The sequence below is a fragment of the Periplaneta americana genome, chromosome 12 (genome assembly GCF_040183065.1).
Source record: "Periplaneta americana isolate PAMFEO1 chromosome 12, P.americana_PAMFEO1_priV1, whole genome shotgun sequence".
NCBI classification, from domain to species: Eukaryota; Metazoa; Arthropoda; class Insecta; order Blattodea; family Blattidae; genus Periplaneta; species Periplaneta americana.
The window spans coordinates 43,968,188-43,995,579 of NC_091128.1; the positions used below are offsets into that span (position 1 = coordinate 43,968,188).

General features: G+C 38.2%; 2 protein-coding genes across 3 annotated transcripts in view; one reads left to right on the forward strand and one right to left on the reverse strand.

Moving 5' to 3' along the window:
- LOC138710351 (probable ATP-dependent RNA helicase DHX34) overlaps positions 1-3,260 on the forward strand; it is a 142,482-nt gene extending 139,222 nt beyond the window's left edge. Inside the window, exon 20 of the mRNA XM_069841186.1 lies at positions 3,243-3,260. The gene's annotated coding sequence lies outside the window, so the exon portion shown is untranslated. The remainder of the gene's footprint in view (positions 1-3,242) is intronic.
- LOC138710354 (myogenesis-regulating glycosidase-like) overlaps positions 1-27,392 on the reverse strand; it is a 78,722-nt gene that overhangs the window by 9,879 nt on the left and 41,451 nt on the right. For both annotated transcript variants that reach the window (XM_069841190.1, XM_069841191.1), the window contains 4 exons: positions 16,227-16,672; positions 15,015-15,580; positions 12,869-13,304; positions 9,581-9,737 (listed from right to left, as the gene is read on the reverse strand). In XM_069841190.1, coding sequence (XP_069697291.1) covers positions 9,581-9,737; positions 12,869-13,304; positions 15,015-15,580; positions 16,227-16,672 — 1,605 coding nt within the window. The remainder of the gene's footprint in view (positions 1-9,580; positions 9,738-12,868; positions 13,305-15,014; positions 15,581-16,226; positions 16,673-27,392) is intronic.

The window sequence follows — 27,392 nt, forward strand, 5'->3', positions numbered from 1 at the left end:
CATATACTTTGTCTTTTCGGGATTTACTTCCAATCCGATCGCTTTACTTGCTTCAAGTAAAATTTCCGTGTTTTCCCTAATCGTTTGTGTATTTTCTCCTAACATATTCACGTCATCTGCATAGACAAGAAGCTGATGTAACCCGTTCAATTCCAAACCCTGCCTGTTATCCTGAACTTTCCTAATGGCATATTCTAGAGCGAAGTTAAAAAGTAAAGGTTATAGTGCATCTCCCTGCTTTAGCCCGCAGTGAATTGGAAAAGCATCAGATAGAAACTGACCTATACGGACTCTGCTGTATGTTTCACTGGGACACATTTTAATTAATCGAACTAGTTTCTTGGGAATACCAAATTCAATAAGAATATCATATAATACTTCCCTCTTAACCGAGTCATATGCCTTTTTGAAATCTATGAATAACTGATGTACTGTACCCTTATACTCCCATTTTTCTCCTTTATCTGTCGAATACAAAAAATCTGATCAATAGTCGATCTATTACGCCGAAAACCGCACTGATGATCCCCAATAATTTCATCTACGTACGGAGTTAATCTTCTCAAAAGGATATTGGACAAAATTTTGTACGACGTCAACAAAAGTGATATTCCTCGAAAGTTACCACAGTTGGTTTTGTCCCCCTTTTTAAAAATAGGTACAATTATGGACTCCTTCCATTGTTCTGATACAATTTCCTTTTCCCAAATAGCAACTACAAGTTTATAAATTTCGCTATATAATATAGTACAGTATTAACAATAAGTGTTTTTTATTCACTAACTGAAATATCCAGGCGGACGTATTCATTACGCAATGTATAGTATACTGTGTACAACACATTAACATACAATATGGAGAGTGCATTTAAATTGAAATATAATCAAAATCTGGATATTTAAACAAACTGTTGAAAATGGTGACTGTTCATTTCGATACAGGTTTCAATTCTTTTGTGCACATTATCGAAGGCGTTTTTAAGCATATCTTCGAAAATTGAATGCATTGTTTCTTTAATGTAATTCTTTAATTCTTCTGTTGTTGTAGGATGTTTAGCAAACACAACTGTTTTACGATAACCCCAAAAGAAATAATGCAGAGCACTCAAATCAGGCCACATGGGGAGGCATAATCCTGCTCATGTTGAAATTGTTCTCTACCTACTCTGTAACAGAGTAGGTCTACCTTACGTACTATAAATTCAATCTTCACTTCTGTCCGATCAGCACAGATAAACTTACTCAGATATGCTATCTATTGTCCGTCCAAGTGGTTATGTATAATATTATGTAGCCACTAGCCTTTACAGAGAGGCCAGTACAAATTGGTGAGGGAAACCGGGATCCGACTTAACCAGACGACGAAAATACCCATGATTCAATAATGAATGCTCTTTCTTCACTGGAAAATGCGACCATATTTCTGGAACGAACTGTACTCACTCACTCAGTACTGTTTAGGCCTACTATGACCGAACGTCTCTGACTGCATATGCGGCTTTGGTTCTGTGTGAGGACGGGTGGAAGTTTACTAGCAGAAGGGGTGGGAGTGAAGTACATTAAAAAACAAAGGAACAATAAAAATTGAAGTAAAAATAAAATGATGTCCCTGTACTACAGACTCAGTTTCAGGCTGTATGTGAATCAGATCATACACAAATGCATCTCTTACTTCATCCGGCTGTAAGTAAATCAGACCGAATATACAGAGTGGAAGGTAACCTTTTACAATCCAAGGGGATATGATATCTCGAATTATGACAAACAGGAAAGTCTAATAATATTTTGTTCTCAAAAGGGCGGTTTTCGAAAAAAATAATGGTCTATTTAACTTGAAATTATGATTAAGTTTTTCATGAAACTGCTCAAAATTGGATTTTTATCTCATGTAGGATGATAGAGTAAGCTATGTTGGCCATGTTACAGTAGTATTTGCATGGAAAATAACACAGATTTCGAATAAATCGCGTTAATAGTCGTGTACACATCGCATGGGAACAGAGCTGTGACACGCTGGCAAATCTGTTTCATACGCCCGGGCTATTCCATATGAAATCGATCAGTAAAAAACTTTGCATTTTTTCATACTCTAATTTTTTCCCTATTTATACAAGGTGCTGAGGAGAGTGCATTTTCAAAAACATACTATCGAAAGTCAAACGGTTTTCGTATTGTTGAGCGACAAATTTAGTGTATTTTATAAAAACAAGCCTCTTTCAGCGCTCAGAACTCTGGAACCATTTACTGCAGAACATTGAACGAGAGCTCATTTTGAAGCTGACATTTGGTAGGTTATGATAAGAAGTAATCCTTATTTTTATTGTATACAGAGAGAGATAATCTGATTTTACTTACTTTTAGGCTTTTTGCCCATTTGTAAAAAATGTAAAAAAATATTGAGAAAACCTTGCATTATTAAGAGGGATTCGGCATTGTTTACTTAGTGTCACGGCAATAAGTTTCGAGGGTATTAAATACATTATTATTTTCACACGCCTGGACTTGAACGGCGCAGTACCGCACGCACTGGCCGAGAGCTGAAGATAAGAGAGCGTTGGGCGTCATTTTATTCCTGTGTTTATGAAAACCTGTGATAAAGCTAGCACAGCCATGACTGCTAGACGACCATCACGTGTTTGTCTCCTGGCCTTGCTTGTCTCGGCTAGCTCTCACCTCACAGTCAGCTGGTTAGTTCACGCTCGTACTATTTATTTTCTCTATTTGATATTTTCAATACTTTCTTATCAACGTGCCATCAATAAAAAAATATGTGTTTATTTATACTTTCAATGCGGAATATAACTATATATTTTTAAAATATTTTTTCCTTGGCAAAGGCGTCTTAATGAGGAAAAATCTAAATTTCTCCATTTCCATAAAAAGTAAGAAAATCTGTTTATATGTCAATATAAACTTTAATTTCTCAGCATCAAAATAAACCATGATTTTGATCACTGGGTGAAAGGGTTTCGGAGCTATAACAGTTTAAAGTTGCAAATTTTATGAAAATACGATAAATTAAATATTTTTAATTTAAACACTATGAAGTTCTGATGCCTCAAACTTTGCACAAAGCATTGTACCACAGTTTTCTACGTAAAAAAGTTTTATTGTATTTAGAAATTGTAAGGTCAATTTTCCCTATATTTCGGTCGATTTGAGATGGAATAGCTCGTACGCAAACCATGTGGCCGAGCTAGGTGTATGGTGCGGACGATACGCTTACATTCACTTCGTCATTAGTTGCAGGCTACGTGCAGTTCGAAGCAGTTGAAACACAACGAGATGCCACAGTTTTCTAGTCGTGAGTATCTGGACATTATTAATTTGACTTTGAAAATACCTTTAAAGAGAATGGTGTACGAAATTTAACAGTGTACCCCACATTAATGTGTATCATTTTCATTTAGTTTCAAAGTTGTTTATTCCTTCCAAACATTGTATTGTAATTGAGTTAGGGTGACATCAACTGTGTGATTCTCAATGTAAAATAATACTGTATTTAAAGGATTAATTTTGTTTTATGCTTAATTTTTCATTCTACTGTATTATTGAAGAAATTGCCTTAAAATGTAACGGAAACTACGTGTTTGTTCGTACTAAATTTAGTGCTGAAATGATACAATAACGAACGTTTTATCAACAGTAATCTCACTAGAGGTTTTGATTTTATCGATAAATCTGCGAGTGGAACACGAGCAGATTTATCTAGAGAAAATCAAAACTCGAGTGGGATTTAATTGACTATTACACGATTAGAAGAAATTAGGCTATATAAAGATTAGAAGTAACAAAGTTACAATAAAATATTAATTGGCTTACGAAAATACAACTGTCTTCAAATGTATCATTGTACCATCTCAACATTACGCTAGATGGCAGTAGTGTTTTATGATGATGTTTTCTTGTTACCGGTATCAGTTGTGCCAACTATGGAATCATCATTGAACTCTGTGGACTGTTACTAGTCAAGAAGGCTTTGTTGATTCAGTTTCATTTTTATTAAAACATTTGCATTCCATTTCAATCATCCGGATCCCAGTAATCAACGTCACTTGACAGATGATTTTCAATAAATCTTAGTATTAAACAATCTCTGTTACGTGACTATCCATAATATATAGCAGAAGCTATAACAAACATAACTAAATAATATAAACAAGTGTTAGAAAAGTTTTAATTAGGGATGATGAAATAAACAAGAAACGTTTTAATTAACGATGATGGAATAAAAAATAAACATGGATGATTTTAAAAGAAACAATTATTGAAAGTACAATTTTCAAATTTGAATGTTTTGGTGGTTCAGTTGATGTTATATTGGACGTGTGCGTAAAAGAAGTGAACTCGTTGGTGTACATGGTGTATCCCTTAACTCATTCAGGATTTCCGAATGGTGCTCTTCATATATGACCAGTGATCTTTATTAATTCTTGTTCTTGAATGCCAAAATGTGAGTCATATTTGAAAGTGATGTGCATCGACTGGAGTGGTTTGCAATTTTCTGTTTTTTGACGGCCAGACCAGTGCAGTTTGAAATGTTGGCAAACAAAGAAACAAATGCCAGGGTAGTGATAAAAATAAACAAATGCTAGGGACGCGATAAAATTAAACAAATGCTAGGGACGCGATAAAATTGTGCGATAAGAGGCCATGATTGTTTGAAAGACGTCCTTTCGTATCGTTTTATTGGTCGAAAGTAGTGTGACGTAGTAAAAGTGTAATAGTCATAGATAACGAATAACATAGTTCATGTAATTAACATATTACGATTACATAAATTTTGATTTGACTGCATTCTCAACAGATGTTTTTGTTTACTAAACGATATTTGTGTACATCATCTCACAACATTCAGTATGCTGAGATGCAGTGATCTCGTGAAGTAAACACTGCTACTGTCTACAACGTTGCAACATTGCAACATTCGTTTTCTCGAAATATTACAAAAACTATTGGTCGTTTGGAAAAATATTATTTGACAAAACGTTCCCAAATGACATGATCTGTTACGTGTGTAAAGGATTGTAAAAAATTACCTCCCACTCTGTATAGTTTAACCACTGTCCAATGATAGACACCTTGTTTTTGTATTCACATGCCAGACCTAACCCCTGAATTTTGTTACACCATGAATTGGTTAAATCTGCACAGAAAAATTTCAGGATTTTCCGACACGTTTTCCACTGCAACATGAATAGCTATTTCGAGATCTGAAATTACTGTAGCAGTCTCAAATTTTTTTTACTAAAGTTCTCCTCACATTTGCTACAAATGGCAAGAAATGCTTTTTCATAAGAAGCTTTACTTTTATCGGGAAGTAAACAGAACACTAAAGGGATGTAGTGACAATTAATGGGGCGATGAATTGTAAACAGTTGACAGAAAAATTTAGCACAGTAATTGAAAGTTACTTCAACCTACACTGAAAAACAGTTTAATAAAAGTACCAAATTTGTATGACAACTAAAAATAACAATACCGCTATCCTTATCAGTGTGCATCACAAACTCTTCTCCTTTATTAATTACAACGCGCTTTGAAAGAATTATATCGTGAGTTTCAGTACGATTGCTTGGCAATTTCGGATACATATTCCTGCGTGAATTATACACATTTCTTTTTATTCGATTTAAATCATTATTGTCAAGAGAATTATTACTCTGGAAAGGAAGTTCTCTTAGAATATTATCCGAATAACTTTGCTCTGCCGCGAAGATATATCTTCCGTTGGTTTACGTCATACATGGGCACAATTTTCGGTTACGTGAGGCACTCGATTTGAAATAGTTTGTTTACTAGGAGAGGAGACTGCAGAGTAGGATGGGAAATATAAACTGCTGTGACCTGCGTCACCTTATCGTAATCGCTAAGGCGGTCAGTGGCGAATTATTAGGAAAGCGCTTGGTTAACGCGAGAGGCTCGAAAACTTTTATTCAAGTTGGCAAATTAATTCGGCAGCTTTAATCATAAACCTGTTGACTATTTCTCCATCATTGAATTGATTTAAATCACAGGCGAGAAATTGCGTAACTAGCCAGTAATATTCCATCACGTTGTCTACGTTTATTTTCTTGAATATTCTGGCGTTTATCAAAATTACTTAATAGATTTGCACGTTCTCGACCTAAAATAATTTCAGAAAATCATATTTCGTTTTCTACGCAAATTTGATATTTTTTAAAATACATTTCTTTTGGAAATAATACGTACAAACAACATTTAATTCCTCGTACCTTTTAATGCAGCGTGTTTAAGGTATAATGTCGTATTTAGTATACTATGCAAATGTTAAGATCATAAATTTTCTTCGGAATAGTACGAAAAATAACATTTAATTTGTCTTACCTTCTAATTCAGCATGTTCTTTATGACATAAGGAATAATGTCGTTGTATATTAAATTTATTAATGCGTAATAGGATTTTCGAACATAACATACATCGTATGTTCTCCCCTTCTAAACAGCAAAAAAAAAAAAAACTCTTCCTCCCATTTTTCATGAAATAATCATTTTCTAACGCGTACACACTGCTTTGATATGCCATTATGCCACCACTGATATTGCTTATGAAACTGATATAGAACCTGCCCACGCCTAGGAGCTGCGTGAGGGAGGAACGGGGACTGTGAAGATGATGTCACTCAGAGCGAAAGCTCTGTGAAGGCCAGTGAGGCACTAATTCTCAAGTGAGGCACGATGCCCATCTATGATGATGCAATAGCACTCACAATTTGGCGTTCTGACTTATTTACTTCTTTATCATGGTTATGAACTAACTTAATTGTAACAATGTTATTGCTTCTTATATTTTCGCATTACACTTTCGGAGTGTACATCTCCACTTCACTTCACCAGATTTAAGTTCATTATCTTTGTAAAATTTAAAATCGTCAATAATGAGTAACTCTCTTCCCCTTTCACTAATAGCAAGAGTAGCAACAGACATTCCGACCGTTAGAGTACACATAACTAAAGTGACTGGAGTCTGTTCAAAAACAAACATCAGTTTCAATACGCATGAAGTAGTCAGTTCATGAAGACAAACCCTATCAGATTCAAGTAAGGCGATGTATTAACTGTCGAGAGTGTACAGACCGAGCAAAAATGTTGGGCAAAACGTAATAAAATGAGAAGAACTGCAATTTACAGCATCCAGTGCAATTTACCACATTCAAAATCAGTGCAGTTTACCACCGCCCGTATGTACGACAGCAAATAAACTGGTTCTAAGCACAGAGAAAGTATTCAGTAACAGATTATTGCATCGAATTAGTTGGCGTGCCCAAAGTATTTTTAAGAGCTCCTTCAAGGCTGTCAGTATTTAGGGAAATGCACCAGGTTTGCCTTTACCTCCAAGACCGGTGATAGTTCGCTGGGAACGAGTTTAGAAGATATTTTCAGTTTACAATCATGGACGTAATAAACCCGCTCAATATTGAAGACAGTACACTTTAATTAATTATTTTATCTGATGTAGTTTCCATGTAACCCACCACAAGGCCACTCTTATCCGGAATATTTTGTTTTCATTGTTATAATTAAACTGTACTGTTTTCAATTATAGGCCTATGTGTACTTGATGATTTGATTTATAATTCCTTATTTTGCTGGTTTTATTTATTTTGAATCGGGTTTATTATTTTTTCTTTGTTGTACTAGTTTGGGTGTATACACTGTTACAATTGCTGGTTGATCATGTAATTCTAACTATTCATTATTAGGTGCTAGTGCTGAAACAATTTCTTATGAGGTTAGATTAGCTTTAATTTTATTATCTTTTTAGTATGTAGTTATAATTTAATAAGATTTTATGATTTTGAGGTTCACATATGAATATTTTTTTTACGTTCTTCTTGTCAATAATTTGATTTACTTCCTGTTTGGCTGAAACCAATCGCACTCCTTTTAATTTTGCTGAGGGTGAATCGGAACTGGTTTCTGGTTTTAATGTTGAATATAGAAGGGGTGGTTGGACTGATCAATTATAAGAGGTATACTACGTTAAAATGGCAATATTTGTGTAGATAAACGATTAAAATATTATACAAAATAATTAGTATTAATGAACAAAATATGTAAATATATATTATTTTAATGTACCGAAGTACATATGATATTTCCATGCAGATATTCTGCGTCATCATACGATGAAAGAGTAATGGAACGGAGAAAAATTCTCTCCGGCGCCGGGATTTGAACCCGGGTTTTCAGCTCTACGTGCTGATGCTTTATCCACTAAGCCACACCGGATACAACCCCGGCGTCGGACAGAATCGTCTCAAATTAAGCTCCAACTCTTGGGTTCCCTCTAGTGGTCGCCCTCTGCACTACGTCATAGATGTCTATGAACGTAGGACCGAAGTCCACACATGTGCTGAGGTGCACTCGTTATGAGTGACTAGTTGACCGGGATCCGACGGAATAAGCGCCGTCTTAAATCACGAAGTGATTTACGCATATCATATATAATGTACCGAAGTACATATGATATTTCCATGCAGATATTCTGCGTCATCATACGATGAAAGAGTAATGGAACGGAGAAAAATTTTCTCCGGCGCCGGGATTTGAACCCGGGTACATTAAAATAATATATATGATATGCGTAAATCACTTCGTGATTTAAGACGGCGCTTATTCCGTCGGATCCCGGCCAACTAGTCACTCATAACGAGTGCACCTCAGCACATGTGTGGACTTCGGTCCTACGTTCATAGACATCTATGACGTAGTGCAGAGGGCGGCCACTAGAGGGAACCCAAGAGTTGGAGCTTAATTTGAGACGATTCTGTCCGACGCCGGGGTTGTATCCGGTGTGGCTTAGTGGATAAAGCATCAGCACGTAGAGCTGAAAACCCGGGTTCAAATCCCGGCGCCGGAGAGAATTTTTCTCCGTGCCATTACTCTTTCATCGTAAAATATGTAAAGAGAATATCAAAGGAAATAAACATTAACGACATTAACAACAAAGGAAATACATTAATAATGGGGATTTATGGCCAAAATTAAATGATGACTCAAAAATGACCGAATAAAATAAAATATGCACTTATGAGTCGAAACAGGCAAAAAAATGCAAAAAAATTCCAATATGTCTTAAAACACTCAGTTTATCACATAACATATAAATACTAAAGCAGCTATGTTTCTGGTTTACTAGAAAAAAGATGCAATTTCATCAAAATCCTAGCCCTAGTGATGACGAACAGAAGTGAATTTTGGCTTAAGAACAAAATTGACTGCAAATGCTGCCTGTTTCGCTGTTACTGTCACTTCAGAGAGAGGAACATTTTATTTATTGTAAACTATGGCTATATTTCATTTTCGAACAACTTCTACCGGCTTTGAAATAGGCCTAAATTACATTCAAATGAACTTGAATATTATATCAATTTTGATAAGCATGGTAATATCAAAGCAATAAAAGTTATAAGAAACAGATTTTTGTAATCGAATTGGGTAAACTTAATGACTATTATTCGAATATCGATTGTTCGTAGATGAATTTACAATAATTATTTGGACTTTTTAAGGCAATTTAGAAATATAATTCATTTTCCTTTCAGTTGTTCACTTACCAGAATCGATTGTTAGGGTCTCTTCATCGGTGGGGTCCAGCCACCACAGAGGGAGGTTGATAGGGGTGCCGTCGGCCACCTTCTTCCTGGCCAGTTCCAGTATCTTGTCGGAGTATTGATAGTGCAGCGATGTGAACTTCTTGGCTATCTCTACCGTCTGGAACATCATTAACTTTCGTTATATTATTTCATCACAATATTATATGATTAATAATTAGACCCCGGAGAAAGTATTGCTTACAGGGAAACGCGCGATGTAGTATAGCTAATGTTTATGAACCGAGGACTCTTGCACGCATCACTGTGCAGGTAGTAGTAGTGCCGGCGTAGCTTAGTACAACGCAGTCAAAAGTAAATGAACACGGGTCTTCAGAATGCCGAGACCAAAAGTACGCAAGATAGAAGCACTAAGGAAATATGTTCGTCAATAAAATGTGTTTTCCATCCACGGTAAGAACTGTTTTGTGAATTGTGTCACGTGAAATTGGCAGCCGACATGGCATGCAACGTTAAGAAGCATATAAATAGCAATAAGCATAAACGCGCATGTAAAAGACAACAGAATTTAAGCAAGGTGCAGCACGAATCTCCTTCACAATTACTTGAACGATCATTTTACGATTATGTATGTGACGCGTTTATTGCTTCAAATATTCCGTTAAACAAATTAGAAAACGCGAAACTCCGTGGCTTTTCAGAAAAGTACACTGGAAGACAAATTTCTAAAGAAGCAACACTGCGGAAGAAGTATGTGCAACATGCATATGAGAAATGTCTGCGTGAAGTGAAGTGAAGTGTAAATTACAAAATGAGAAGATGTCGGTTTCTATAGATGAAAGCATGGACTCCGTTGGACGTCACGTTGCAAATGTGGTTGTGGCTGCCCTTAGTGCGGAATGTTGCTGTAGACCCTATCTCTTAATGAGCGAAGTGTTAGAGAGGGTTAATTATTCCACCATATGTGAACTTTTTGATAGTGCTATGTGTGCAATTCAGAATGTGTTACTATGCTGCTAGCTATATGAATAAATCTGCTAAGTTTCTTGAAACACGTTATCCGAATATGATACACGATACATGTTTTGCACATGCATATCATAATTCATTGCAACGCATCAATACGTAAATAATATTATTACCAGTATGTCAAGTACAATGAAATATTTAGGTCTCTTAATGGGAATAAAATTAGAATTGCACTTTGTAAGCTTCATAGCTAATCACTGGAAACCAGTCAAAAGGACGCTGCCAACGTCACGCTGTCTAGAGTTATTTACCCCATCCCTCTCAAAGCAGGTATGCAATGTTGCATACTAAGCTGATAGCAATACTTTTCCCGGGGCCTATTAGTAATATATATGGCCGTTCTCCATGAACTAATGGATGGTAACCATACTGGCTGTTGGATCCGAGGTGTGCTGGTTCGGAATGGTTGAGGACGGTTCATTTTAAAGAGCGATAAAATCGTTAGTCTTATGCCTCACTGGGAAATCTGTACAAAGAGGGTTGTTTCCGATCTCTGATAACGAATTTGAATGACGTAATGTGCGTCAGGAATCACATCGACAGCTGAATTGCGCCGAGAGGTGACAGGCCAGTAGTGAGTGAGTGAGTGTATCACAGAAGCAATGCCCAAGAAAATCGAGCCTTTTTGGGAGGGGTACATAACAACCCTTTCCGATGCCAAGTACAGTTACATGAAAATGATAGGAGCCTGCAAAAAAAAGTGGTTTCGTTATTTCCAAGAAAAGCATCTTGTGTGTACCTAATAATACTGGCAAAGCTCGGATGGGATTAATTCCAGAGTGAAAAAAGCAAGCAAATCCACCCCCGTCACAAGTCGCCGCACCCCACGAGATGATACAAATTAATTCCATCCGAGCTTTACCAATCTTATTAAGTACACAGAAGATGCCTTTCTTGGATATAACGAAACCTCGTTTATTGCAGGCTTCTTTTATTTTCACTTAACTGTACTTAGCATTGGAAAGGGTCGTAATGTACCCCTCCCAAAAAGATTGGGAGCGTTGATGGCAGTTCTGGGTACTTGCTTGCTATAAATCCTGCCAACTGCTGGTTGTTTTGTTAGTTATACTTGTTTTTTTGAAAGATGGGACATGACAGTTAAGCGGCCGAACTTGGAACTACAGTGCTATGTTGCCAATATGGACTACCATGCTGCCAGCTGATGGAATCTAGCAATTGATGTTAAGATGACTGACGTTAAGACATTGACGCGAAGGTAAGAAAAAAATACAAAAATCGACAGAGAATCAAACACGAAACGTTCCAATTCTAACATTGTGTGCACAATAAATGTCGCCAAGAGAGCTATTAAGCACTCGCCACATGAGAATGGTACGTTTGGCAACTCAACCGTTGTTACCACAGCAACAGCCATTGTTTTTCCGATCGCAATGCTCCTGTCATGTCCCATCTTAAAAAAAAAAAAAACAAGTACATCATGCTGGATTTCCAGATTAAGTTGCTTACAGTTTTTCGTGTTGGCTTGTATGCTAGAATCGTGTTACCAAGTAGGTACGTTGTTTTTTTCTGTATTCCGTACTTTCTAAGAGTACAGAAATTATAAATATCGGAATTTAGCTGTTCTACAATTCTGTTTAATTACTTCATTACAACATTTACTATTGTTAATGTACGACTTCAGTTGCTTTTCACTTATGGTTTAGTTTCTTCTTCATCATGAGTGTTGACAACGGATGCAGCAGCAGATGATTTTACAATTTGAACTGTGAAAAGAGCCAGCTGCGTATGAACGGTAACCAACACCGTAAAGGCCCATTCACAATGAAAATTAAACATAACCGTAACATAAACACAGAAGTTTGCACCCAGGCTACCAAATTGGTCATTCACAATGATTCACATAAGCATTGACATAAATATTACCGTAAGATGTTAACATGAAAGTTTGCAAACTCCAAACTTTCATGCTTATGCTTACGTGATTTGCAAACAGAACACAATCGTGGAGCGCTGAAGTATACGACAGAATATGAGGAAATTGCGTCGTTGTTATGTTTGCATGGTTACCAAGTATGTTTGCTGTTATATTTATGTTCCCATCGTAAATGATGGTATGATTTCTTGATTTTACCGTAACGTTTACATTCTTATGGTAACGCTTACGTTATGTTTAATTTTCATTGTGAATGAGCCTTAACAAACACGGGAGCCAGCAGCGTACCAGCAAGGAAACACGCACATAGGGACCCGGGCTTTAGTTGACCACAAACTACCATGTAAATTGAGTGAAGACTAAAATACCTCATCATCGTAGTCCCATGGTACAAAAGAGAACTGTATGGTGGGCATGAACGTGTTTGCTTCAAGCCATCGGATGAACAATTCCTTGTCTGGAAAGTTTCCGTATCCGTTGCCTCCCACCATGTCAGGCATGACGAAGGAGTAGCCCACCATGTTCATGGCCAGCAGAGTGGTGACCAGGGACTTCAGTCCGCTCCCGATATTCCAGGTGGACGCCTTGTCGGACATCCTGGCGAAGATAGGTTCGCCCTGGTTCCTGTACACCACTCTGACCTCCGCAGCCTTCTGGTCGCTGATGCTGGCGACTGTCTGCACGTACTGAGTGGTGAAGACGTTGGGCTGCAAGCGGATGGGGGCGTTGAGTCTGCCCACCTCGGGGGAGCCGGGCAGATATCCTGCCTCGCCAGCGTCGTATTTGAAGTCATCAAAATTGTACCTGTCCACAGATAAGCAACAAATATGTACATCTGTCAAAAGAAAAAGTGGCCGCTCTCTAGAAGCAAAGTTCCTTACGGGTATCTTCGCTACATTTATTTTATTTTAGTAGGTTATTTTACGACGCTTTATCAACATCTTAGGTTAATTAGCGTCTGAATGAGATGAAGGTGATAATGCCGGTGAAATGAGTAGGGGTCCAGCACCGATAGTTACCCAGGATTTACTCGTAATGGGTTGAGGGTAAACGCCGGTAAAAACCTCAACCAGGTAACTTGCCGCAACCGGGAAACGAACCCGGGCCACCTAATTTCGCGGCCAGACGCGCTAACAGTTACTCCACAGGTGTGGACTCTTCGCTACAATTCGGAGACAGGCAATGTTACATGTTGTTGGACCACGTTGTGTGATATCTACAGTTATAATTAAAGATTCTTGTGTGTTACTTTCTAGCGTAGTCTAATAGTAGCGTTCTGGGGTGGTATTCGTGAGGTCGTGCGTTCGAACACAACTAGTGCTTTTTATGTTTTTTTTAAGAGAGAGAAAATATAATTACTCCTGTTATAATTGAAGAGTCCACTGCAAGAATGATGGATGTCACTTTCTTGTCGAAAATGAACCAAGACTGTCAATGCATAGCTTAAGACATATAGAATGCACATACAGAGTTATATGGCATTAACACTGATAGTCATTGTCCAGTAATGATCGGAAAATCACAGTTAAGCTTTGAGCGCTAAGCATTTCAAACTTTCAATTGCTTCTCCTGCAAAATATATTCCAAATGACATCCATCATTCTTGCAGTGGACTCTTCAATTGTTTTAGTAATTAACATCAGGTTCATGAATGTATTATGCCATGACTTTATCGTTATTTATTAATACATTATGGCTGCAAATGGAAAGAAACTAAGATTTTATTCTCAATAAACTTATTTTTCATGGCATAAACAAAACAAGCTTACTGGCGGCTGCCTTAGAACATAAAAAAAATTAAACGTTCAAAAAACAAAAAGCCATGATTCAATATTTAGTCCATCTTCCTCCCATCTCGATCACATCTTGCAGTCGAGTGGGCATGGAATCGACTAGTCTTTTCAAATAGCGACTGTTCTCAGCCACAACATTCCAGGCAATCTCTACATACATACATACATACATACATACATACATACATACATACATACATACATACATACATGTTCTGCTCAAGGGCAGGTCTTTCACTGCAAACCCAGCATTTTCCAACCTTTCCTATTTTCTGCCTTCCTCTTAGTCTCCGCATATAATAATAATAATAATAATAATAATAATAATAATAATAATAATAATAATAATAATAATAATAATAATACTCTATTGCCAGAACAAAGATACAAGCCACCGGCGTGGCTCAGTCGGTTAAGGAGCTTGCCTGCCGATCTGAATTTGCGCTCGGGCGCGGGTTCGATCCCCGCTATATCAACTACTAGGTTATTTAGCGTCGATGAAATTGATGATAGGGAGATGGTATTTGGTGAGATGAAGCAGAGGATTCGCCATAGGTTACCTGGTATTCACCTTATGATTGGGGAAAACCTCGGAAAAAACACAACCGGGTAATTTTCCCAAACCAGGATTTGAATCCGAGCCCGCTCGTTTCACGGTCAGACGTGCTAACCGGATTACTAATGAACTCTTCTGTATCACAATAGTGTTGTTCCTCAGTACCTGTCTATGATGTTCACCAGCCTGTCCGCCCACCACGTCGCCGCCTCTGGGTCCGTGATGTTGATCATACTGGCGACGCCGTTCCACCAGATGGTCAGCGCCTCCGAGTTGTTCGTGCCCGTGCACAAATAGTGTTTCTGTAGAGCGACTTCACGAGCAGGGCACTCTAAGTTAAAGAAGGGGTGCGTCCACAGGGTTACGTGGAAGCCTCTGTCCTTCAGGGACTGAACCAGTCCCTTTGGATCTTCGAACTTGCTGTCGTCGAATTCCGCAGAGCCGTAGCACGTCTCCCAATTGTCGTCGATCTCCAGCTGGCTGTTGTTGAAGCCGTAGTGGAGAATTTGGTCAGCGAAGTCACTGACGATGGAGGTGTTGATGTTCTTCTTGTATCGCGCCCACGTGGACCAGATGGGGTGCCGGAACACTCTCTCGGCTGGGATGTCGCGTGGGAGAGGCAGGAAGCTCTGTGTGGCGTGCATGTGTGTGGTGACCGGGTCACTGCCCGAACACAGGTGGTACTGGAGACTCACCTCTCCGGTGTCATCGGGCAAGTATGGCGATTCTATCTAAGACACAGTTGAGACATTAATATTAGCCATTTGGAAATATATGAGTAAGGAGGGCTCTATGGAGACGAAATGCTAACATACAGAGCGATGGGTTAGTTCCTGAAACGTTCATCGACTTAGATGCATCAAATGAATATTGTACTCTTATAAAAATATTAAAATTTGGCCCAGGCATATTGATTTATTACTACCAACATCTCGCGTCCAATAATAATTGTTACAAAGTACTGCATAGGCCTACAGTTCATGTTTCAAACAATCGGAATATTTAATGTCTTCTGCAGAGTAGCAGGCCTACACAGGAAATGTATTACTGCCGATTTAGTTAAAATAGTTAACTAGCACGGAAAGCATTATCTTCTGGCCTAGTTGCCTCATAAATGGTGAGGGTCAGACCTGTCTTCGGACAGTTGACTGAACAAACATATAGTCGCTGCAGAACAGCACGCTCAAATTCGTCAGAATCAATTGCCGGACTCGTTTGTTAAAGAGATGAAATATAAATGGGAGTATTATTATTTGCAACATGACAGAATATAGAATTGTTAAAAAGCGCGTAAAACGAATAACGAGAAAATATAAGGCAATTTGGTGACACAGATTATCATAAATAAACACTCGGCAAATCTAATACACCACATACCTTTGCGGCAAGACACAGGTGTGTCTCGTTCTGAGAGACGAACAGGGGAACATCTGGGGGCACGAAAACTGCGATCCCCGACGAGGTGAGCCAATAGGGCTCCACCACGCCCTCGTTGGAGTCCATGCCCGTGACGTAAGCTACGTGGTCCTTGATGTTGTGCTGCGAGGGCCAGTACTGCAAGCCCTTGATGCCTCCTCCGTACAGCTGAGCGCCGTCCAGCTCCATACAGGCGCTGATCTCCCGATCCTGCGGCCCCTTGAGGACTATCTCCGAGCAGGACACGTTGTCTTGAGTTGAACTGTCCTTCGCTCTCAGCGACGCCTGCAGCTGGGTACCTTTGAACCAGTTCAGGCAAATACTGGTTCCATTTTCGTTGCACTCTTTGATCCTCTCAAAGTCTGGTTGGAATAATATCTCACTTCTTATCGAGGCGCTCCCAGTACCTGGAAGATAAAAGAGCTGAAGTAATAGTGGCACATCTGATTCAACGGAGATCTGTAGAATCGTCAGCAAGTTTGGGTGGTTTTATGAACTTTATTTGGTACTGGTTTCGCCTGATACCTGTCTGGCATTAGAAAAATATTGTGGTGTTGCGAAATAGGTATTTATAATACAAGTTTTAAGAATGACATTTTACTTTGTGAGCAGGGATGTTTGCGATCCGAGGCACAGAACGGCTGCCGCGAATCTGTAAACAAACTAGGGTAAATTGAAAAAAATATTGTAAATGGACGATTGAGAACGTCAAAATTAAAGTACTGTTTATTGCATATTCTGGATGTATTAATACAGTACAATGTCTCTGCCATAGTACACTGTACACTCACCTTGCTTTACAGCACTGTTTTGAATGATGTAACAGACATGACGGAGTAACAGATCTGACAGGTAACGGACATGACAAAGCAAACAAGCATGTGCGAACCTAAAATGTTTTTGCTGAAATATTTTCAAAATAGCAACTTAACTACTGGACACGTGTACTATTATGTCCTCCTGATCTTGACTTTATATGTTGTTATTTGTGGAAAACACAACAAAAACAGATCTGACAGAGTAAAAATGCACGCGTAGACTAAAACACAAAGCAAGAGTATGACACACAAACTCGCCAAATCAAAATGAGTGAACATAGCAGTACAATCAAAATGGGTCTTTGTGCATCATCTTGGCTTGTGCTGACATCTGTGGGATTTCTTTTTCAACTGTGTATCCATAGGAACAGAATAGTGTAACAGACCTGACTCACTTACTGGATTAGAGTAATTATGCATTCATATTTAAGGAAATATAAACTGAGACATAAATGAAGAAGTTTTGATATCAAATGTTTCTTTATTTTTTTTCTCAATTACATTATTAAACAAACCTTATCTGGACATAATCATGCTCCATTTTAAAAACTTAACTAGTATGGACACTGCATTTTAGCTGTCAGTATGAGAATTTTATTTTATTCTCGTGAAATATTTCACATGAAGGAAATAATTCTTGTGACTTTTACTACATTAGTACTGAAACTACTCACTGTTAGACATTTATAACTCTATCGTTATAAATGCAATAATGGGAAGGGTATGAATTGATGGACGTCATTTGTTATACAAATTCTGCAAATGACCCAGTAACATTTTAACATGAGTGTTGTACACCAATACTCACCGAGTTAATCTCTGCTGCCGGTAGGAATGAATGCTATCTTCGATATTATCAGTTCATGCCCCTTGCGTGTTATTGCTCCTCCTCTAATATTCCCAAGCAAACTAATCCCCCTGTAGTAATCACAATGATTCCTATCCAGTGTTGTTAGCTTGGTTGTTTTCCGACTAAATCTGTTTCTTTTTTTAATTACAGTTTAGTTGAAAAAGTAGCTATTTAGTTTATATTGGAAAAGTCTTTTCAAATGCTGTCTAGTTGAAATCAGCGTTTATTATTTTTATTTTTGGTGTTTCTTTTTTAGTAACAATTTTAACAGTTTTTGGTGTGAGATATTAAATTATCGTGGCACAAATTCTTTTGAAGAATTGGCAGCATTTGTAATGTCGAGGGTGGTTTTTCCTTGTTCGAATACATAAGTCGAAAGAATTTTTAGTCAGTTAAGCGATTTTAGAACAAAATATAAAAACATAATGAGAACATACATGGTGGAATGCAAGTTTGGGAATCTGTCCTGGTCTACGAAGATATCACTGCTGCCACTTTTAGATTTGATATTAATTAATAACTATCTCAATTACCCAATTCATCAACGACTAAATGTTTTCACAATATTTTAAACTAAAAATTATATACTTTCGTCTATTGATATTATTGAATTTTCACTTTACAACCCCAAGATGTAATATATATAAATTGTTTCTAATATCAACCAAGGTTTTTTAATATATGTAATATCCATAATTTTCAATATAGCTTATATAAATACTTATAAACGTTAATTTTTTGAGCACTTAGAACTATTGGCGACGTATTAATACGCTACATATCTTCTAGATAGAAGACAACTTTTAATGGCAAATACATAAAGTATTACGTAAGTCCATTTATATGTCAAACTTAATATACATGTAGTAATTTCTATTTAATGAACATTTTAACATTTGATTCATAATTTTAATAATGATATTTGCACAAAAGCTCGTATCTTTTTCATTTTTTAGCTTTGAAAACTTTGATGATATTTCATAAACACCATACAATTGCTCCTTAACAGATGACAACATTAAATATTTGTTAGCTCTGATATGTTAGTATTATAAAGTTGATGATGTTAGCTATAAGTTGATGTTGTCGTGCTTACTGCATCGGAAGAATTATTGTACATTTGATAATCTAAATGAATTTGAATAAATGTATAGTTTGTATTATTTGCGTAGTTTTGATGTCTTCTATTTAGGAACAGTGGTGTGGTATAACTAGAAAGGTATAAGTATTTTTTATGTCAATTTCATTATTAAATTATGAACCAATGTTAATATGTTCATTGAATTGACATTACTATGCGTGTATTAAATTGAGTGACCAAGGATTCATTAAGTTGGACGTATAAATTGACTTACGTAATACTTTTTGTATTTATCTTTGAAGGTAATCTTCTATCTAGAAGAAGTGTAGTGTGATAATACGTCACCAGAAATTTTCAACGCTGAAAAGGGAAGGTTTTATAAGTGTTTATATAAGTTACATTGAAACATTACGGATTATAATTAAATTAACTTAGGATGATATTTATAAACAATTTGTATGTAATATTATATCTTGGGATTTTAAAGTGAGAAATTCAATAAAATCAAAAAACGAAAATGTATAATTTTTAAGTTACGTGTTGTTAGCTATAAGTTGATATTGACGTGCTATTAAATTAGAAGAATTATTGTACATTTATTAATTTAACTAACATTAATTAAATATATACATTGCACTATTTATGTTGTTATTTTAACAATACCATAACACAATGTTCACACACAATAACAAATACAATATACAACAGATTTTATATGATATGAAACAAACCGTATCATGTATAGGTTTTGTAAACGAGTCTTCATGTACATTAATATACCATATTTGCATTTTAATCACAAGATATATTTAAAAAAGATTATAAATACGTAGGTGAAGACTTTGATATAGGGGAGAGTTGGGTAGTATCGGACATAGGGTAACATCAGACAGTGCGTTTTTTTCATCTACCACCACATGGTAGTACCTGAATAACATAGTTAAGTTTCTGTATGCGACATCACAGAGATGTAACCATGTCATTCAGGTACTAGCATCTGGAGGTAGATGAAAGAAACACACTGTCCGATATTACCCGATGTCCGATACTACCCAAATCTCCCCTATATTTTTAAATATTTGCACTTTCATCTGATATATATTTTAAATATTTGTACTTTTATCTTTTAACTCTTATTTTTTTTTTTTAGTTTTACTTTTAACTTGATATTTGATTGTTACGCAAGAATTAAAATGAGGTTAACATATTGAAAATCTAAGATAATAAATGTATCTGATGATGTCGCGATAAGAGCGACGAAAACGTTTATACAAATAATTAATTATGTAGTATAAAGGAATTATACCTTGTATATGGCATGTAAAGTCACAGACTGAAAATAATAACCACTTAATTCAATCTTATAGTGTTGATTCTATTTTAAAATAATTACAGAATTAATATGTGCTGTGGATATTGTTGTACAGATACATCGTGAGAGATGGTTGACACGGTCATTTCGATGTTCTGACTTGATGCTATTTTTTGTGAAAATGTTCTGCAAAATAAGTTAAATGAGTATTAAGAAGTGAAAGTGATATTGAAAATTAAATTTGGAATGGAATATATTAAAGTCGTGAAGAAATTATACTTATGGGAATGCGGTGCTTGTGGCTGTCTTCAAGTCGAGAACATCAAGACGATTGTGCTTACAGTTTTCATTATAAAAACAAGCATACGTTTGGCGGATGTATGCACTAGTGTCGTGCAGTGTTCGAACATGAGAGGGGATATCAAGATATTTACTATGAACTTCTCCCTACTCCTTAGGCATCCAGCAGTACGTGGAAATGAAGCATGTGAACTAAAATAACCGAGTCTGTTGAAAACCGGTCAGAGGCCTTATGTTCGGTTCAAGTTTTCCGAGCTCTGTAGAGCCGAAGCTCCCTTTTCGTTTGTTCAATCCTACCCCTTCCTTACATATGTTTGGTGTCTTTCTCCTTAGTTCTTCCTTTCCCTGCGCCTTTATGCTTTAGTTACAAAAGGATGCCAGGCACATATCTTGCGAAGTTAAGCATAGTAATGAGTATAGGTAATTTATGTTGTTATTAATATGACTAAACATTCACAAAAATATCCGTATAAATAAATCAAACAAAATATTGTGGCTTTTAATTCAAAACAATAATGGCTTTCTATTTCTGAATTTTAACATTCCCGTCAACAATGGGTATTCCACTCCACACAGCAACACAGTATTCGTTATTGCACTCCACAGACGACAATGACAATTCACGTCGATTACTGAGGACAACAATGTACTCCTAATCTCAACTAATGTTCACAAAGTACTATTTAAAAAACAAAACTGTCAGTTCTCAGTTCACAGTAGTGATGGGCGAAGTTGTTCTTTTCCCGGAACAGTTCCGACGGTTCCGGTTCCGAAAAAATACTATGTTCCAAATAACAGTTCCGAAATAACAGTCACCAGTGGTGATGAGTCGGAGTCGTTGAGTCGTTCAAACGAACGGTACAGTACCCTCCCTCTTCACCATAGACAAATAACACCATGCAGCTCACACTCATAGGCATGACATAGTACACATTCTTATCTATAGATGGCACTGCAATGCACATTCGAATCGATTTTGGAAAATTGCTGTGCATGCGGACAGAACTCAAAAGCTTAATGTTAGTAATTACACAGCTGTTGACTACAAGGACAGAATACAACACTTTGTTTTCGTACATAAAGTTATAAAGACATGGTAGCCAACTAAAAAAATAACATAACATTTAAAACATATGGTATGTAATTTCTGTTCTCTCTCTTACATAATAAAAAAAAAATCATTAATTTTTATTTTTACTTTTCTTAATGCACAGTTATAATAATAATAATAATAATAATAATAATAATAATAATAATAATAATAATAATAAATATTACAATTTCATAAATAAAAAAGATATATATTGGCAGTACAGAAACCTGGAAACCCCGCAGTGGGTTAGTAAAATGTTGGAATCGCATCTTTACCAAAGTGTAATTTAAACTTCGCATTAAACATCGATCTCCAAATCAGTACTTATATGGGTAGTTTCCAACAAATAATGCTACAACATTTTTGTCGTTCTTTGATAACAGAGAAGATAGCACAAAAACTTGTGCTTGTCAGACTTAACCTCAACAAACGACATACAGACATTGTAACTAAACCACACATTACCATTTACGACTTTAACCTTTGTATAGAATCAGCTGATCAATGAATTAATAATAGTATGCGTACTTTATGACTTTGTAGAATGTTTATAAAACAGAATTAGTCAACTAATGGTGAAATAAACCATAAAGCGGGAATGAATATTACAGATTATTAAATACTTTCTATAACATTACAGATGATTGGCCAGTCTTACAAATGTTGATATTAAAGTTCGCGCCACCGCAAGGATTTCAATTTCCTTGCGCCCCCCTCCAACCACGTGAGAGTTTCAAATACCAACTTCATCCAACGAAGTTCCAAGTACAACATAAAGAACAACGAGAACAGTGTAACTGCTGCTATCGTTGGTTCATCGGAACAAGCTCCGACGTTCCGACTGTTATCTCGGAGTCGGAACATACCTTGTGCAACGCGGTACTGCGAGCCCGCAACAGCTAGGCAAGTGAGCAGCTCGGAGTCGGAACACTGTTATTTCGGAACAGGAGGTCCCGACCTACTGTTCATTTTTGCAACAGTTCCGAGGGAGTCGGAACATACCTTGTGCAACGCGGTACTGCGAGCTCGCAACAGCTGGGCAAGTGAGCAGCTCGGAGTCGGAACACTGTTATTTCGGAACAGGAGGTTCCGACCTAGTGTTCATTTTTGCAACAGTTCCGAGACCGGAACAGTTCCAAAATAACTGTTGTGTTATTTTTTTACCCATCTCTAGTTCACAGTTCGTTTGCCTTGGCTAGTTCTTCTAGCTCATTCACTCAAGTTCACAGTATATCGAACCCAAGACTTCCAGAGACAGTCCACTGAACTCCGAACTCAAGACTTTCAGATAAAGTTCACTGCACGCCGAACCAAAGACTGCCGGACGCTTTGCTTCCGCCTGGGCGCTGCTGCAGTTACTCAAGTTCACTCGCGTGTCGAACCCAAGTCTCCTGGACGCGTTGCTTCCGCCTGGGCGCTGCTGCAGTTACTCAAGTTCACTCGCGTGTCGAACCCAAGTCTCCTGGACGCGTTGCTACCGTCTGGGCGCTGCTTCAGTTACTCAAGTTCACTCGCGTGTCGAACCCAAGTCTCCTGGACGCGTTGCTACCGTCTGGGCGCTGCTGCAGTTACTCAAGTTCACTCGCGTGTCGAACCCAAGTCTCCTGGACGCGTTGCTACCGCCTGGGCGCTGCTACAGTTACTCAAGTTCACTCGCGTGTCGAACCCAAGTCTCCTGGACGCGTTGCTACCGCCTGGGCGCTGCTGCAGTTACTCAAGTTCACTCGCGTGTCGAACCCAAGTCTCCTGGACGCGTTGCTTCCGCCTGGGCGCTGCTACAGTTACTCAAGTTCACTCGCGTGTCGAACCCAAGTCTCCTGGACGCGTTGCTTCCGCCTGGGCGCTGCTGCAGTTACTCAAGTTCGCTCGCGTGTCGAACCCAAGTCTCCTGGACGCGTTGCTTCCGCCTGGGCGCTGCTGCAGTTACTCAAGTTCACTCGCGTGTCGAACCCAAGTCTCCTGGACGCGTTGCTACCGCCTGGGCGCTGCTACAGTTACTCAAGTTCACTCGCGTGTCGAACCCAACTCTCCTGGACGCGTTGCTACCGCATGGGCGCTGCTACAGTTACTCAAGTTCACTCGCGTGTCGAACCCAAGTCTCCTGGACGCGTTGCTACCCGTTTGGGCGCTGCTGCAGTTACTCAAGTTCACTCGCGTGTCGAACCCAAGTCTCCTGGACGCGTTGCTACCGCCTGGGCGCTGCTGCAGTTACTCAAGTTCACTCGCGTGTCGAACCCAAGTCTCCTGGACGCGTTGCTTCCGCCTGGGCGCTGCTACAGTTACTCAAGTTCACTCGCGTGTCGAACCCAAGTCTCCTGGACGCGTTGCTACCGCATGGGCGCTGCTACAGTTACTCAAGTTCACTCGCGTATCGAACCCAAGTCTCCTGGATGCGTTGCTACCGTCTGGGCGCTGTTACAGTTACTCAAGTTCACTCGCGTGTCGAACCCAAGTCTCCTGGACGCGTTGCTACCGCCTGGGCGCTGCTGCAGTTACTCAAGTTCACTCGCGTGTCGAACCCAAGTCTCCTGGACGCGTTGCTTCCGCCTAGGCGCTGCTACAGTTACTCAAGTTCACTCGCGTGTCGAACCCAAGTCTCCTGGACGCGTTGCTACCGCCTGGGCGCTGCTACAGTTACTCAAGTTCACTCCCGTGTCGAACCCAAATCTCGAAGGCTGGCTTCCTTGCTCGCTCATGGCTGCTTCACAAAAACTGACTTGTTATGAACTGCTCGCGCTTTTATTTTGTTAGGTCATACTTCACGCACTTTCGATTTTCGGGAACAGTCTATAGTTATAGTTGACGCCATCCCCAAATGGTAGAGTCGGACAAAAATGGGTGAGAAATTAAATTTGATATCAGAAGTGTTCTCAAGACGAAAATTACGGTTAATAAAATTTGTGCGAATTCAATAGGTTATGGCAGATTCAGTAGCCTACTCTGAATTGTATAAAAAAAAAAAAGAAAGCATCGAGTAACGCAGACAAAACACAATTAACATATGCATTTAAAAAGGTATGTGAATGTAACACATTTCCATGGTATGAATTTAGGAAAATCGAAAAATATAATTTCTACATATCAGCAATGAATATTGTGTTGGAATTTAGTATAGTCGTCAGGCAATACTTCTAGATTAATAAACAGTTTTTTTTTTGGAATCTATTAAGTATGTATTGTGAATGGTAATTTTATTTTTCAATTGTTGCTATCTCTGCAGGGAAAATTGGTTTCTCCGATATTTTTTTCGATTTTGAATATTTTAAAATGCTTTCTTCTCTGTTTTCTTCACAATGTGTGTTAAGAAATTCTGCTCTTACCAGATAAATATATAAATAAGAAATATTTTTCTTTTGCCACGAGTAATTGCTAACTTTACGTAAAAAATATTAATTAAAAATAGCTTAAAATGGTAAAACAGTGCCAAAGACAGGGCTTGTTCTCTAGTATGACATGCATGCACTTGCATGTAAAATGTCATAAATGTATTATCTTGAAAAATGTCGAAGTTATGAGGGAAAGAAGACTAGAAGACCGCCACAAAGAAAAAGGACCCTGTTTGTTATTGGAGAAGAAACGAAATTGCTTACACATACTAAGAAGATAGTGAAAAAATTAAACATTTTTTGCGTTGCGTAGTTGATAATAGGAGCGTCTTAATAAATAAAGATTTAAGTCGGTTAACGGCGGGTGCGACAGGTGTACGAATTATTACGGTATAAAAAATTCATCCATCAAGCTCGACAACTATCAGGCTCAGACTGAAAAACACAAGAAACGAATCGACGGTTTTTCTCGTGACCTATTATCATTCCTTGTAAACACATGCTACGCGTGATTTAAATCATTAAATTAAGCTCTCATATTCATCTGCTTCCATTAAGACTTTTGGAACATGAAGTGTCTTGCTTGGTTTATCGAATTACCACAGGTTATTAATTGAGAAAAATTCGCTCCGGGGCCGGGTATCGAACTTTTGAATCACAGTTACACGCACTAGGATCTCTAACCACTGAGCTACGCCGAGACTCAATCCACAGTATCGGATCGAATCTCGTAGATTATCGAATTACGTATTTTCTTATTTCAGCATATCTATTCTTTCGGTTATTTATCCAACGTGTCGCTTCCGCAACTTATTCTCGTACTTCATGAATGTTTGTTATTAATGAAGACAATTCCACACAACTCATATCTATTTTTCGCCTGTCGCTTCATGAAGTAATAAACATTTGCAATAATTTCTTGGTTCTGGTTATGCAATGCTTTTTTCCTCTTAATTTAGAAAATGCAGGAGGCGAACGAAAGTCATTCACGGCACTCCCATGAATCGGACTGTACTGTGGTGTTTTATTAATAGTCTAAAGGTACGGTCACACGTCGCTACTTTTGCAGCACTGCAGTACAAAAAACTGCGCAACTCTCGTACTGCGACGTGTGAACAACGGTGCAACCCGAAAAGTAGAGGCTGCCGAACCTGCTGCCCTCTACTTTTCCATGCTGCGCGCAACTTAAAAGTAGCGACGTGTGAACAGGGTTCTCAGGGTTGCAGCCGCAGTATTTTTGATATCGGTTTTGTTGAAAATTTTGCTGCGGGTGCAACCAGTGTTACCACCCAAATGTGTCAATGATACTTTTATTGTTTGGATATATTTTAATGTTAAATGTGATGAAAATAAATTATTTGTAACAGTTATTAAATACACAACACAGTCTGAGCATAATTGGTGACGATATAATTCATTTTTTAAATTTTCCGTAGCGTAGTTCCGAACAGGAGGGTTGCCAACATTGATTACGTGAATATACTGTTGGTTATCATTTAAGTATATAGGCGTTTTTAAAAGCTTTATAGTAAAAATAATGTCAAATTTTCTGAATACTAGATACGACAGAAAAGCAAATAATAGATAAGGAAGCTTTCGCATGAGTTTCTTAATAATGCGAACATGACCACAAAATGTATATTGAGAAGTCAACACGGAGATGGAAACCTGCAGCATGACTGCGGCTGCAAAAGTAGCGCTTTGCGTGTGAACAGACTCGCAACCTCCAGTTGCAACTTTTGCTGCACTCGGGTTGCGCAGCACGAAAAGTAGCGTGCAGCGCGCTACTTTTGGCTTACGTGTGAACACGACACGCAACTTTTGCAGCTGCAGTATAAAAGTAGCGCTGCAAAAGTAGCGACGTGTGACCGTACCTTAATAATGACGATACAAGAGGCGAGTGTGAACATATAAACAACGACAGACAGCCTTATCGCAATTCATTCTTGCAGTTCTCACAAGACATTGGCTCGCCTACTGGAAATGTCATTGAGGTCATCTGCCAAAATCGGTGCCTCCGACTATACAACAATCTGTTCGCGTGGCTTTCCAGAAAACACTGCTTCTGTCCACGTCAAGCCCCTCCCCTCACCTCACCTCGCACAGCCCAGCGCCCAAAGCAGGCATGTCAAAAATGAGACACTGAAAGTACAGTGTATGTGCGCGGAACGCCGGTCTGTGCAGAATGCGTCATTCACGTGTTGCTCTTACCAGTTCTTAGCGGGAGGGATGTACAAGAATCTATTCTGCGCTTCTAGTGTTCAATTAAATTGACATTTGGACATTATAAACATACTTAGCAGAAGGAAGAACACCATTATTGTCAGTGTCTATATTTGACATTAAT